At 38.2% G+C, this 16019-nt stretch overlaps 1 protein-coding gene across 1 annotated transcript; it reads left to right on the forward strand.

Moving 5' to 3' along the window:
• Positions 1-599: 599 nt before the first annotated feature.
• Positions 600-15019, forward strand: coch (coagulation factor C homolog, cochlin (Limulus polyphemus)). The gene is made up of 12 exons (XM_018734707.2): positions 600-719; positions 1169-1217; positions 1396-1431; positions 1801-1957; positions 5496-5629; positions 7468-7530; positions 7825-7878; positions 8209-8356; positions 11057-11160; positions 11320-11546; positions 13031-13541; positions 13833-15019. The coding sequence occupies exons 2-12, from the start codon at positions 1184-1186 to the stop codon at positions 14003-14005; spliced, it is 1641 nt and encodes a 546-aa protein (XP_018590223.2). The 5' UTR covers positions 600-719; positions 1169-1183; the 3' UTR covers positions 14006-15019.
• Positions 15020-16019: the final 1000 nt, after the last annotated feature.

Raw genomic sequence — 16019 nt, forward strand, 5'->3', positions numbered from 1 at the left:
CAAATTATTGATCTTGTTCACCATATCTTTTTTCTTTAGTAATAAGTAATTTCCCCATTTTTGTCTTAACCACTACAAATGAAAAATGATTCCATCTTTCAACATGGCACAACTTATAAAACAACTGATACCTAAGCCACTCAGGGGCTTTTTCCCAAGGGTTCCTGTCACCTACAGATTGACACTTTAGGTTCTGCCATAGTGTTCGATATCCAAACTGCCAGGTGCCTGGAATTTGTTAATTTCCCACAATAATAAATTCATGATCTTCCACTTGAAAAGACTTCACCTCTTATCATCTATAATTTAAATCACTGCAACAGCACAGTGCAGAAAACATTCACTTCCCTCAGTTAAAAATTGCAAACACAAGTACAAGATTTCAGGCTTCGATAAATCCAGACAGACCTGTTTTGAATTTGCCTAGTATTGATTACCCTGGTACCAGATTGGAGTAACCAGGTCTGTTTCTGCAGATGGCAGAACTGCACAGGTTAGAGCCCGCCTCTGTTGATGTCATCAAGACCTGGCACAGGTCAGGACGAGCCAACCATTTAAGGGACCGCGCATACCCAGAGAACCAGAAGAGAACCCGGGAACACGTCTCGCTCTTAAGCTAGGACTTGCGCATTCCCAATCTTTTTATACATTCCTGTTCTTTTCAGCCGAAGCAAGACTTAGCAGCTCACACCTAGAGGAATTGCTTTTCACCTGCATCTGTAAGCTCAACGGTGTCTTTTTATTATGGTATTAAGGAATATTAAACACAGATAATTTCTTTGTAATTTCAGTGTTTTATAACAGTAAAGAGGGGCAACATTCTTCTCTGGGAATTTCTGAAATCTGTGCTGCAGGTGTCTCAGAGACTTGTACAGTAATTTTAGCAGTGCTATTCCTGTGCATGTCCTTAGCCATTTTTAAAAGTCAATAGAAATGTAAACTGTTTTGTTAATTGTGTTGCTCAACAAATGAGTGCTATATCAGCATAATTTTTACTGATTTGTTCATTTGTTTTTAGTTTTATAAATGAAATTAAATGTAATTTTGGTTTATAATTGGTAGCAGGATCTATAAAATGTTTTGCTCATATATTTGGATAATTCAAGAATAGATATTTTTCAAAATGCATTTTGTGAATTCATTATTTTCTTTTTTTTTTTCTCTGTAGGTCTGAATTTTTATCATGTCAGTTATGTTGGCTGTCACACATTTACTAGGTGGGCATTTGTGAGAATATAATGCTTAATTACTGCAGAAATTAAATTAAACAGTAATCCTGAAATTTAAAAAAATAAATTAAAATGTAAAAATTAATTTTGGGTGTTATGTATGCAATATCCACTCACGATACTTAAAGGTTTGGCTTCAGTGACATGATGATATTTCCTTTAACAGGACTTTTGTCTCTGACATTCGCCTTGGAAACAAGTGGTCAGTACTCAGTATCATACCTTTATGTTTTGATTATTCATTGACCTGCTGTTTATTTTATTATGACATATTTTAACTCTAAAATTTGTCTACAGCTATCAACAAAAGTGATTGCTTTACTTGAGACACCGGTGCAAAAATTTCACTCTGAAATGGCAAAGCACGCTGAAATTAATCTAGAAGGAATAAATTTTATTTTAAGGGAGGTGCTCAGTGTCATACATTGAATTTTTACAGTGCTAAACTACTTAAAATGTTTTTTTTTTTTCCCCAAAAGACATATTTACATATAATATGGCATTGATAAAATAGCTTTTTTCAATCCACTTGCCACTTGAGTAAAGGTGTCTCATGTAATGTGTCTTTCAGTTCCAACTCCCATCAGCTGCACAACCCGCGCTTCTGACCTGACAGAAGACCGCTCCCTGGTGGTGTGTCCTCCGAACTGCGTAGTCTGGCAGCTCCCAGTGTTTGGTTCAGCCGTTTACGCAGCGGTGTCCAGCATCTGCGGAGCAGCTGTGCACAGGTGACACATATTCTGAGCACTTTCCAGGGGTAAAATGTGCCAGCGCTGCACTGTACCTATAATCTTTATTAACTTTGATATTATTCTTATTAGCGTTAGACTGCACGATTGTCCTATTAGAGACTATTTCACTGTTCAGATGACTTGGCAAGGTTTAAATTTAGTTTAAAAGTGATACCTGGTAGTGTAGTAGTTGGAGCTGCTACCTTTGGACCCAAAAGTTGCAAGTTTTCCTCCAGCTGTAGTACTCTTGAGCAAGGTACTTACCCTGATACCCTAATTTACTCTAGTAAAAATTACCAAGCCGTATAAATAGGTAAATAATTGTAAGTATCTTCACGTTATAAGTCGCTTTGTAGAAAAGCATCAGCTAAAAGAATAAATGTGATGTAAATATACTGCAGCAAGTACACTATGTAATTATATAGCGCTGAAGTTAAACCAGCAGTGAAAAGTAAAGTAAATATGGAGTTCTTCACATTTTACGATTTTTAATCATTAAAAATTTTCAATAATTTTAATAATTAAGTTTACTTTAACAACAAATTTAATTCGTTTCTAATAATTTTAAATAGATGATTATTCAAATGAACTGACAAGAACACTTCTTAACTTCTCTAGAAATTAGTCATTGTTGTGTTCAGTGAAATCAGGTGAACAGTGAAAAAAGTTCTCCCGAGAAAATAAAAGGTGGAATTTCTCCGAAGGGTAAACGCTTTCGCTCAGAGGAGCGCAAACTACTGCGGAAAAATGTAGTGAGGTGGCGTAGAGAATAAAGGCGCCACTGTTTGTCCTCTGGGTGAGGTTCTTGGTTACTTGTGACCTTACGAAAGACCCGAAGCACACAGACACCGTGCTGTTCGAGGCCCTCTTAGAATAATGCTTTATTTATGCCAGTTGAAGGGTACTCGTGTTAATAATGCTACTGATATCATAATTGAGTAAAATGCTTCAAGTTTATAACTCATGGCATAGCAGATAGCGTTCGCGTTACGGCCTTCCAATAAAACAACTGCTCCAGTAAAATTATCCATCTGTATAAATGGGTAATTACTTGTAAGCAGTTTCACTTTGCTATTTCCGATTTCTTTGATTCAACTGAAATTATTTTTAGGTATTTATTTTTATTTTTGATGATGACTTGATGAGACTGACATTGTGATGATATATGAGTATACTGGTTTTGTGTACATTGGGAGTAGGGAGTTTACTGCAGTGTACCTCGCATAGTGTTATATGTACTTCTGCTGAGATGTACGTCGCTTTGGACAAAAGCGTCTGATAAATGAATAAATGTAAATGTAAATGTTTTCGGTAAAGGTGTCAGCTAAATACTTTTTAATAATCATTATACATCTCTTTGGAGAAAAGCATCTGCTAAATGAATAAATGTAAATGTAAATATTTCATGCTGTTCAGCTGGCAGGAGGCATACAAAAAATTAAGTGCTCATAAATGCAAATAGAGGCCACCTAAGTTGAAGTAAGAGATTTAAATGAAACTCGTCATAAAAGTTCTTCTACACATTCTTGTAACACAAACTTGTAACTGGTTACTGTCATGCACTATGTCAGGATACCCTCTGGACCTCCATGACCTTGCACTGGACAGGTGGCTAATAATAATGATTAATGAATGAATAATGATTGATGGATATTATTATTATTTGTACAATTATTATTTACTGTGAGTGCAAGCTTGTGACAGCATAGTCAATAAGGTTCATGTGGTGAACATATTATCTGCATTATTTGGCTTTATATACTCAAATCCCAAAATAACCTGTAATGCCACGATATAAACAATTTGGTTTGAAAATATGGAAACAATCTCCGTTATACAAAACTGATATCTAGTGACCTTGTATAAGGATCTCTACACACGTGATTTTTTTTTTTTTTTTTGCTTTTGACCTTTTGACTTACTATGGTTATTGGAAGATTCAAGGGATGCACATTTATGTGTAATAATATTTACTGCAAAATCTCGAGTTTTAGCTATGTCAAGAATTGGAGCATGTTTAGCAATATATAATGAACACATACATTTGAGCAAATGTTATGTATGCTATATAAACAAGCATAACTATTAAAATCTATGCAATTAGTAACAGTTAAAAAGTAAGTATGCTTTGTTCCTCAAAATAGGCTGAATATCAAAGAAGTGGAAAATGAAATTACTGTACAGTACTTATTCCATTATTTATTATGGGGAAAAATTACATTTTGTTTCAAGCCCAAAGCCCAGCCTAAATGACACCTAAAATCATAAGGAAAAAGTCATGTAGCACATTACAATAGTAGGAAAAACAATTTATAAGAATGTTATATATTTAATACGGGGGGCCGTGGTGGTGCAGTGGATTTGATCGGGTCCCATTCTTCAGTGGGTCTGGGGTTCAAGTCCAGCTTGGGGTGCCTTGCCCAGGACTGGCGTCTTGTCCTGGGTGTGTCTCCTCCCCCTCCGGCCTTGCACCCTGTGCTGCCGGGTTAGGCTCCGACTCCCTGCGATCCCGCATGGGACAAGCGGTTTCAGATGGTGTGTGTGTGTGTGTGTGTGTGTGTGTGTGTGTGTGTGTGTGTGTGTGTGTGTGTATTAAATGCAATTTAAAGAATAATCATTTCATAAAGTCAACTCACTGTGATAGTGTGCATGAACCTGTTTGATGAAGTCATATGTCAATAACTAGAAAATTAGAAAACAATGGCACAAATCAGGCATGGTGGGGCAGCAGATATTACTGCTGCCTTATAGTGCCTGGGCTTTCTAGACATTAGGTTTGGTCCAGGTCAATCTGTGTGGAGCCAGTATGTTCTCCCCATGTCTGCGTGTGTTTCTCCCACAAAAAGACTGCCAATCCATCCTTTGCTTGGTGATTCCAAGATAGGCTTCAGACCAACATGACCCTAACAATGATAAGCATTTAACAAAAGTGAATTGTGCAAACCACAAGACGTAAACATAAGAGTGCAGTAGTGAGGTCGTAATGTGCCAGAATGCAACTGAGAGTGTGGGTACACAGTTCCCATAATGCAGTGCGTCTCAAAGTCTCTCTCACAGAGCTGTTTGGCACAAAAAAGTGTGGTTTCAGATTCAATCCAATTGTCATGCCAGTCCAAATGGCACCAGTCAGAACTTGATGTCACAGACCTTATAAATGGAAATCTGTACCAATTAATTATAAGTAGTACTAAAATCAGGTACCAGACAAGCAAATAACAGGATACTGGGTGACTGGACGACTGTCTCGGAAAGTAACTCAGTCCTTTTTTGTACAGTTGCGAGAAAAGGTGATGAAACATTTAGATTTATCAGGATTTTTGCATGAATGCTTATAAAATTTGAGCTGTTCTTAATCTAAATCTAAATAATGATTTTGACAGTCTGATATGTGTTGTCTTTGTTGTGTCAGATTGTCTACCTATTATTAAGTAAATATCAAATCACATTTCAGAGACCATTCATGCACCAAGCCAGATTGTTCAAATTTTACACATTTTTTTCCACACAACTGTTTTTGTCTCTCTTGTTTTTAAAGGGGGGTGATTACTGCATCAGGTGGCCAGTTGAGAGTCCTGAAAGTACCAGGCCAAGAAAATTACGTCGGTTCCTACTCAAATGGGATCAGATCTCAGAACCTGTCCAAGTGGACCTCATCATTCTCTGTGTACAGTAGGTGAAGCTATTTCCAATTTTTCTTTCTTTGTATTAAATATAGACCAAGTAGCAAGCGCTGCAAGTTAGCTGAAAAAATTTGCAACTTTACAAACACAACACACACCATACAACAAATTGCTAATGAATGAAGTGAAAAGGTATATACAGATGGTCCCTGACTTACGATGGGGTTACATTCTGTGAAACCCATCGTAAGTCGAAAATATCGTTAAGTCAAAAATGCATTTAATACACCTAATCTACCGAACATCAAAGCCTAACATACATGCAATGGCCATTACGGGCTTATCACCATCATGCTGGGCAATTAGCTTAAGTTTCTCCTCAAGAGTAATTGTCCTCCTCTTTTTTCTCCCCAAAAGTACCAGGAGACACAGATGGGCGTTTCTATGACATTATGGATGCACAAAAGATGACGTAGACACAAGACCTATATCTAAAAAAACACTGGCGACATAGAATACTGTAGAGTATCGGTTGTATACGCTAACAACCACGTGGCAGACTGGGAGATATGGATCACTGCCGCTGTCCAGCATTGCGAGAGAGTATCAGTCCGCATATCGCTTACCCAGGAAAAATTCTAAATTCCATATCTGAAGTACGGTTTCTACTGAATGTCTATCACTAGGGCACCATCGTAAAGTCGAAAAATCGGAGGTCAAACATCGTGAGTTGAGGAGCATCTGTACAAGTATAAAATTAAACGCATAATCACAAGCAAATTTATTCAATATCAGCGCCATCATAATTAATAACTGACAAGCAATTAAATGTAGACAGGTAATCTAATGACATATATACAGTTTCACAGGTAATCTAAAATAGAAGGTCCAGAGTTGAAGTCAATAATGGAAGACTATGTTAATCATTCTGATGAGGAATGAAGGGATTGCAGTGCAGTAGTTTCAGATGTCTAATATACAGTGAATATCAAAAATCTACACACAGTTATTGAAATTTCAGCTTCTCTTGTGGTACAGGCTGAAATCAAGGGTAAGATCATGTATAAGATCTTGTAATTGACAATATTTTACTGTTAAAAAAATGGACAGTTAGTTTTAGAAGAATGAACTCTGTCTGCAGTGTAACTGGGTCATTCTAGGACATTAGCCTTTGTTTTTAAGTCATTAGTTGGTTAAAGTGACCGTGTGCTTTATTTTGATATTTGGAGCTATTTGGTTTTTCCTCTGTCCTAAATAGAGACCCTCTTCCCACTGAACAAAAGCATCCCCATAGCATGATGCTGCTACCACCATTCTTGACATTCTTCACTGTAGTCTTTGGGTGATGAGCTGTGTAGGTTTTACATCAAACATATCTTTTGGAATTAAGACAATTAACTTATACCCCATATGGTTTTTTTGGCAATATATCTTCTTGCAAAATTTATATTAGTTTGAATGTTCTTTCTTCTGAGGAATGGCTTCCGTTTCCTCACCCTTAAACTTAGGGAGAATAAATGAAATGGCCGTAATATGGCCATTTACTGCCATAAAGGCCTGCAGTTCCTTTAGGGTTGGGTTTTATCTCACTGACAGGTTTGCTCTTTGCCCAGTCATCCATTTTTAGCAGGAAGCATTGATCTTTGCTGGTGCCATATTTTTTGCAAATAATAGAACTAATATAATGTTAGAACTTATAGACTGCAATATTGGTTGTTGGCTTGGAGTTTACCAAAAGGCTTTCACAAGTCACTGGCCAAAGCTGTTGATTTCAAATGTTAGGATTACCAGCAAAATTTTCATGTGTTCTCTCATTCTTTCTGGTTTATTTCAATTTCAAAATTTGTTGTCATTTTGAAACTATGCTTTCTGTGTTATGTCCCTAAGGTTCAGTAAGTCAGCCCATGGAGGTGTCAGGTCATACTACTTCCATGCCCAAATCAAATCAAGGTACAAGTTTGTCTTATTGTCAAACAGTGTGGGAATTTTGGTATAGTTTTTTACTATGGCTATTTGTCATCAGGTTTTTGCTTTACTCTTATGCACCTACAGTTAAATTCCCCACTGTTGCAAGGTCTTCCTCATTAAGAGTCTGTAATTCTTTACTTTTGAAGAAACATGTTACAGGATTTCAGTTGTACAGCAGTAATTATGATGACAAAGCTGTTGCAATACTATTGTAAGAATCTATAAAACACAGTAAGATGTTACTTCTAAGGTATACACTTTTTTGGGCTCCTACAGCAAAGAAAACCGTAAAGAAGAACATGAAGAAACCACCTTCTAATGGAAATAAAGGTACACTTTGTAGTTCATCATATATAAAAGCATTTTTCATTAATGGCAGTCATGTTTTTAATTTCACCTGTAAATCTGACTGAAAGGTCAACAGAATTTTCCAGTTTCACAGTTTTGAAATGACATTAACTTTACATTAGCTTTGAACACCAAAAAGTAAAATTCTCTGAAACTGATAATAACTCAAAAGTTAAAATGCATTTAAAATACATTTTTTTGGCAGATTTTTTTACTGGTATCATACACTTACTGGAGCAGGACATGAAATGAATATAAAAACTGAATTAAGTACTATGAACAGCTTACTGAACAGTTGAATATTTTTATTAGATTGCCAGGTGGATATTGCCATGTTGCTGGATGGCAGCTACAATATTGGACATCGTCGCTTCAACCTTCAAAAGAACTTTGCCAGCAAGCTGGTGCTGATGATGCGGACTGGGCCAGAGGGACCACATATAGGAGTGGTGCAAGCCAGGTTCTACCACATCCTGAACATGACATTTCCATGCAAATACTTAAGAACTCCTGGTAAAATTACATATTTCGCTTAATCTCAAAGAGAAAAAACTTATCAAACTCAACTTTGTGCAGAATACAAACTCTACTGTACAAATTTACATATGACATAGTCCTGCATATTTTAAGCCATTTAATTAACTGATGAATGTGGCATGTGCAAAAGTTTGGGTACCCTCTCACTCAATATTTCATATTAGCAGGTCAGCATATTCATAGTAGCAGAAATCACACCTTCCCTCTCTTTCTTACAGCCAGTCCTCATTTTGCTTTGGGTCAAGACTTAAATTAAGATCCCTTATCTCAAGGGTCCCTCTATTCTTTACTTTCTTTTTTACTTTTTTCCGCATTTCCTTGTGTAACCCTTCTGGATAGGAAATATTCTTAGGTCTTCTTGGATGGACTCTGTGTCTGAGCTCTAGTCCTTGAAGTGTGAGGACTGTGAAGGCCATTCCAAACCATAAGCTTTTGTTTCTCTAAGTACTCCATGGTTCATACTGTGGTACTTTTCAACTGTTGTCTTGCCAAAGACAACTTCTTTTCAATTTATTTAGTTGAATCCATTCTTCCTTCCGCCAGCAGAATTTCATCTTGTGTCACCGGCTGCCACATAAGTTCAAAGTGTAATCGATCCACCCTTGTGTGGTGAATGGTTGCGGATGATGTCCTTTTCTTCAAATGCTCCACCTGCTTTTCTCCAAAGGTTTCTCTTGTGAGTGTGGTTGAAAAGTTCAGTTTTTGCTTCTACTATCCACAGCAGAAAAAGTTTCAAAAAGTTTCTGGCTCATCTGCATGGTGTTTTGTGTACTTCTGGTATTAATTTTTGCGATGAGCTCATAGAAAAGGTTTCTGTTCGCATTTGTGTGAGTGAAATGCTGTACTCTCAACCTGTCGATCACTACTCTGGTGTCAGTTCAACATTTTTGCCCGTTCTTTGCGGTGTTGTCTGGGTTGTGCTTGGCATATCTGTCCACTTTGTGAGCCACTTCTGTCAAGTTTTCCAAGGAGTGTCCTGACAGGCAGTTTGTTTTGATTTTCGTACTGTTGTTTCTGAAAGTGGAAAATCCACTGAAGAGGTTTTGAGAAGAACGGAGGTATCTTTTTATAGCCCTGCTTTGTAAATTCCACTTATGTTTATTTTTAAATCCTGAGATAACTGTTTAGAGAAGTTCATACTTGTAGACAGCAGACACAATATTCTTGGAGGTTAAGGGATTATATTTGGAATTCTCTTCACCTGGTTTAAGTTAGTGGGGGGCGCGTGGTGGCGCGGTGGCGCAGTGGCACAATGGGCTGGACTGGGTCCTGCTCTCCAGTGGGTCTGGGGTTCAAATCCCACTTGGGATGCCTTGTGATGGACTGGCATCCCATCCTGGGTGTGTCCCCTCCCCCTCCAGCCTTACGCCCTGTGTTGCTGGGTTAGGCTCTGGCTCCCCACGACCCCGTATGGGATAAGCGGTTCGGATAATGTGTGTGGTTTAAGTTAAGCTGAAGAAGTCAATTAAGTTTTGAGGTCTGATCTAGACCGTTGCCCAAACTTACACACATACCAGTTTTATTGTTTCAATCTGTTAAATTGAACGTACAAACAGTAGCTGTGCAGTAACATGTTCAGAAATGTCATTTTAAAGTTTGTACCTTGCAGAGGTAAACTTTTCACTTTGAGATTGTCCAGAAATATGTGCCAGCTGAGCCAAAGACATTTGCCTCTGGTTGGGGAAAGATGGTCTTTTCCTTCTCATCTGTGCAGTGGGGAAAACCAGTTACTTCGCATAGCAGTCAATGGGGACCAGCCATGAATAGAAACACACAAGTTAGAATAAGGGCATAATGGAGAATGGGCTTGATATTGTAGAGGCAGTTAATGCTCTAGCCAGGACAAACCAGAAGGCAAGGTAGTTTGTTGCTCTTTGCAACTACAGATGCTCCCCGATATAAGATGGTTTGACGTACGATTTTTCGACTTTACGATGGTGACCTAGCAATAGACATTCAGTAGAAAACGTACTTCGAATTTAGAATTTTGATTTTTTTTTCCCGGGCAAGTGATATGCAGCGCGATACTCTCTTGGGAGATCCGCATCTCCCAGTCTGCTATGCAATCGCTAACAGATACTCCCCCCCGTATCTCCGTTGTGTTTCATGCATCCATAATGTCATAGAAATGCCCACCTGTGTCTCCTGCTACTGGTGGGAAGAAGAAGAGAAGGGCAATTACTCTTGAGGAGAAACTCAAGATAATTGTCCAGCATGAAGGCGGCAAGCCCGTAATGGCCATCGCATGTATGCTAGGCTATGATGTTCTGTAGGTTAGGTGTATTAAATGCATTTTCGACTTACAATTTTTTCGACTTACGATGGGTTTCGTGAAGTGTAACCCCATCATAAGTCGGGGACCACCTGTAAAAGACCGGACCATGAACAGACGATTCATTTGATCCTCAATTATTTAGATTTATTGCAGAACATGATCATTTACACAGAAAATCTCAAGTCTCACAAAATATTCCAGATTTAACTGAATTACATGCTAAGATAGCAAAGGGGAGAGTAAGTCAACAAAAGATGTCAGAAGAAAGCATGACTTTCAAAATCTCTTTGTCTGTGTCAGCATGAATGATTTGATGAATATCACTAAATATCGTTTATTTGTCTTCAGTGAAACACCAGTAATTGAATTCTTCTTGAAAAATTTCACCCAACCCAAGGATGTGAATTTTGCCATCAAAGAGATTTCATTCAGAGGAGGAAACACAAACACAGGTCATCCTTCCTTCATGTTTACACAAGAAATGCTCAGTCTTTGCTGTTATCAGTAAAACTAAATACATCTTAAATGCATGTTTCAAGGACCTAGTAGTGAGGACTGTCCCAGTTGGGACTCTAACCAACATCAATCTGAGAAAATTTTGGCCCATGTAGGCAAGGCTATGATGTACACCGTGGAGAACTTCTTCAGTGCAGAGCATGGTGTCAGACGGGGTGTCCCTCGTGTCATTTTGGTTCTTGTGGATGGTTGGCCTTCTGACAACCTTGAGGAAGCTGCAACACGTGCCCGGGAGTCAGGTATCAACGTTTTCTTTGTGTCAGTGGCAAAGCCAGGCCCTGAGGAGCTCAGTATGGTACAAGACAAAGATTTTGCCCAGAAGGTGAGTGGGAAAGGAAGGGGAAACTCATAGAAAAAACTTCTAAGATAGAATAAGAACAACTTTGAGAAATGAAAAATCATGATTCTGAACTTATCTTATCTTGCCTTGCTGTTTTATTCTGCTTTTGACATAGGAACTGTTTAGAACTTTGTAATGATTATGCATCTGTAATAATGATATATTAAGCTCAGTTTTTTTAAGTCCCATATCTCAGATCATGTTTTATATTTGCCGTATATTGACTGTGACTTTGAGTTCCATAATAGTGTTCAGCTACTGGTGTGGAGGGTTTAAATGCAACTGTCAGCTGACAATAACTATCCTACGTAACCAGTTTTCATACTGCTGCAGATGCAATACATGAAAAGATTAATATGGATAATTACACTAATTACACTTTCACTGAAATAACAGTTCAGTATATTATCCAAAAATGACAATGATAACCAACATGATAAGACGTATTTTTATACACAGTTGCTCCCTGACACATTTTGCCAACATAAACTTTTTAGAGAAATATTTTTATTTTTTCCACAATACGTAGAACTGTGCAGGAATGAATAAACAAACAACACAATTTCCTCGTATGGTTATAACACTAAGACACTTATAGTTATTAATTTAGCTGATGCTTTTCTCAAGATCAACTTACAGTTATTTCCCAATTTATACAACAGGGTAATTCCTATAGGATTAACTACAATTAGTATTGTGAGTCCCTCTTTTGTATCAATGTAAAGGCATTTTCATGTTGAATTCCTATCAAATGTGACATGATCATTGTATGATATTACCACACATGTACATAGACAAAACTACAAACTTGAAACATAACTAAGCAAATCTTTACAGTAAAACAATAGAAGTAAATACCAATAAACTTTGAACAGTGATCTTGAGCAGTAATGCATCATGGGAGAGCCACTGCCATTGCATTACTTTAATTTCATAAAAAATCCACTTAAGTTGTCCCAAATATGGGCATGATGCTTGTAGCAAAATCCATCCATCCATCCATCCATCCATCCATCCATCCATTCATTTTCATTGACTGCTTGTGTGGTCAGGGTCATGGTGCTCCGGAGTATATCCCGGAATAACCCGGAAAATCCCCAGCAGATGGAGAGGTACACATGCAGACTGGCGATTTTCAAAGTACCACCAGCTATTCCCGTACTACCGTTTTTGCCAGAATACATTACACGGGTAGCTCCATATGAAATTGAGGGCAAGTCCCTCTAAGTCCAACTTTTAGTCTCAATTAAATAAGTCCGGGAGCAAGTGTTTATAAAATCTGAGGTAAGAAATGCATGGGACCACTATTCTCAGCATCAACATGATTTTATGTGGTGTTTCATGGATTTGCCATCAGTTACATCAAACTCCACTGTTTACCTGGAATTACAGGCTATAACTGCATATATACGGTGAGACCTTACTTTGGTTTTTCCGTGTTTATGTGTACACTCCCTTGGCTCCAGGCTGTTTGCAAGGACAACGGTTTCTTTTCCTTCAGCATGCCGAGCTGGTTTGGCACCACCAAGTACGTGAAGCCGCTGGCCCAACGGCTTTGTTCCGCTGACCAGATGCTGTGCAGCAAAACTTGCTATAACTCCGTTAACCTGGCATTCCTCATCGACGGCTCGAGCAGCGTTGGTGACAATAACTTCCGGCTAGTGCTGGAATTCATTGCCAGCGTGGCCCGCAACTTCGAGATCTCTGACACCGGGTCCAGGGTGGGGGCTGTCCAATTCACCTACGACCAGAAGATGGAGTTTGACTTCAACGAACACACGGACAAGGACAGAGCCCTAATGGCCATACAAGCTATCCGATACATGAGCGGGGGAACTGCCACTGGGGAAGCCATCACCTATGCGGTCTCCAATCTCTTCAAAAAGGCTACATCTGGCAAAAACTTCTTAATTATCATCACGGACGGTCAGTCCTATGATGATGTAAGAGGCCCGGCACTTGCTGCCCAGAAGGAAGGTAAGTACATAGAAAACAGACCACAGCCCTATTCGAAAGTTCACAATCTGACTTTTAATTTCAACACCAAACATGAATTAGATCTGTTTAGGGTACAAGATTTTGAACTTGAAAATCATACTTTACCAGCTTAAGTGAACTACTGTCCTTAAAAGCAGTCTGTCCTTTGAAATAAACACACACTCAGCCCTTTCCCCTAACTGTGTCCCGTGAAATAAATGAATGAGTTCCATTAAATGTATTTGGAAAAGTGAACACATCACCAGTGGATTCTCCCTCTTTCCATTGTAGGGATCACAGTGATCTCAGTTGGCGTGGCTTGGGCTCCTCTGGATGACCTGAAGGCCATGGCATCAGAGCCCAAAGAGAGTCACACCTTCTTCACACGGGAGTTCACAGGTCTGAAGCAGTTCCACCAGAACATTGCCAAAAGAATCTGCAGCGACTTCACCGACAGAAATTAGGAGGCGCCGCTTTGAGCAATCTGCCCCCTAGAAAGTGGTCCTTAAAACAACCACAGCAAAAAAAAAAAAAAGTTTAAATTTCCACATTACCGATACCCAACATTACTGCTTTTATTAAAAAAGGACTTACAAGCACACAATAAATGCGTCTTTCAAATGTGAGCTATTCGAAAAAATTTCAAGGCAAGTTTTTTACACCGTGAAGTTCAGTGGTTTCATTTTTTTCTTCATCTATATCATTGTGAATCAGATAATGACACACCCTATTATTGCTCCTCTCTAGACAGTATTTGTGTGAGAAAATACTTTAACATGTAACCTTGATGAACTTCTTTGCCCCTTCTGAACTTTAGCTAATTGCTGGACGCATACTGTATTTTGGTGGTCGAAGTGTATAAATGAAGCAAAGTTAAAATCGCAAAAGTTAAACAAAATTCAAGAAATTTCATTCTTTGCGCATTTGAGAAGATGCCTACAAGATGTTTACACGACCAACATATTTTTGTTCGATGTGTCCGTTTCATTTTTTTTCCCCCACAATAACATACGTAGAGAAATATTGATCTGGAATGAGTGTAACAAGACAGTGCCGCAAAGAGCGTTTGAGATTTGCGATGGGGTGCTTTACACAGGGCTGGTTCCGACAGCTTTAAAAATGCTTTGCTCTTTAAAAATTAAATAAGTTATGCACTGTTAAAACCTAAAGAGCTCTCTGTTAAACCTCAGCTTGTTTTGCTGCAGCCCTTGTTTCGGTATATAGTGATTCTTATATGCAAAGCCTTTTACAGATTTTTTTTTAACTGGAAAAGCACGTGGATCAGACCTGTTCTCTGCTGATTTATGCTACCTTTCTTACATATTACAGATAATACATCTTTCAGAGTTTGTAACTGTGTACATGTAGACGTCACATTTGCATGCATAGTCATCCTTCACTAATAAAAAAATATAAGGAAATGTATTTCTTTACATTGTAACTTATTACAGTACTTCCAATAAAGAATGTTTTATTTTTATTTGACTAGATGTTACTGGTGCCTTTAAATGTATTTTGTTTAGTGGTCATTGCAGTAGTCCAGGTGAAGTATTACCATAGCCTCGATTGGAAGCTGGGTAGAGAGTGTGTGTGTGCGCACGTGCTATTGACAGGAATGAAGGTGATAATGATGAATGTGTCATCAGGTCGACCTCAACCAGTGGTGACCATTTGGGTGGTTAGCAAGGCAAGTAAGGAATCAAAGTGGTTTGACTGGCTGCAGTACGCAATAACAAATCAATGTCAGATCTCGCAAGGTGACCACGGCAATAACTTAAGACCACAGCATAAGTTATTGTTTTCACGTTTACACTAGGTCCCTAACTTACAGTCCAAACTCAGACCAGAATGGTATTCATAACTGAAGTCACTTTTGCAATAGTGCAATCCACCTGAACAGTATTATCTTTTCCACAGTTTTTGCATTGTTGACCACATGCATCAGCTCATACGTTAAATGATCTTATACATTCAGGTTGGTAAGTGTGCTATATAAAAATTAATTTAATACATTATTTATATTACTGCCCTCTAATGGACTGGCATCCTGTCCGGGGCGTATCCTCCCCATCACTTCACATTTCCACTCCATGTCTCCACTGGACAAGTGGTCACTGACAATGGATTGATGAATTATTTGCATTTAACATAATTTTTCCAAATCTAAAGAAAAATTTCATCAAAGGGATTTCTCTAGATCCTTTATACTCAATAAGAGATGTTTCTAAGGCAGTAGGTCATTTAAAGTAAAACCTGGGACAAAGGGTTAAAAAACTACTCCTATTGGGCATATATGCTAAATTAATCTCAGGCATGTACATGTACACCATTTAATATTTATTATAGACATTTTATATACATGTTGCTGTAACAGCTTTATTTTGCGAAGTGGTACAATCTTAAAAATTTGCTGTTTAATATTTTGTAAAACATGAACTTTATAAAACTCATCAAAAACCTGCAAAATGATCAAAATTA

The sequence above is a fragment of the Scleropages formosus genome, chromosome 3 (genome assembly GCF_900964775.1).
Source record: "Scleropages formosus chromosome 3, fSclFor1.1, whole genome shotgun sequence".
Taxonomy (NCBI): domain Eukaryota; kingdom Metazoa; phylum Chordata; class Actinopteri; order Osteoglossiformes; family Osteoglossidae; genus Scleropages; species Scleropages formosus.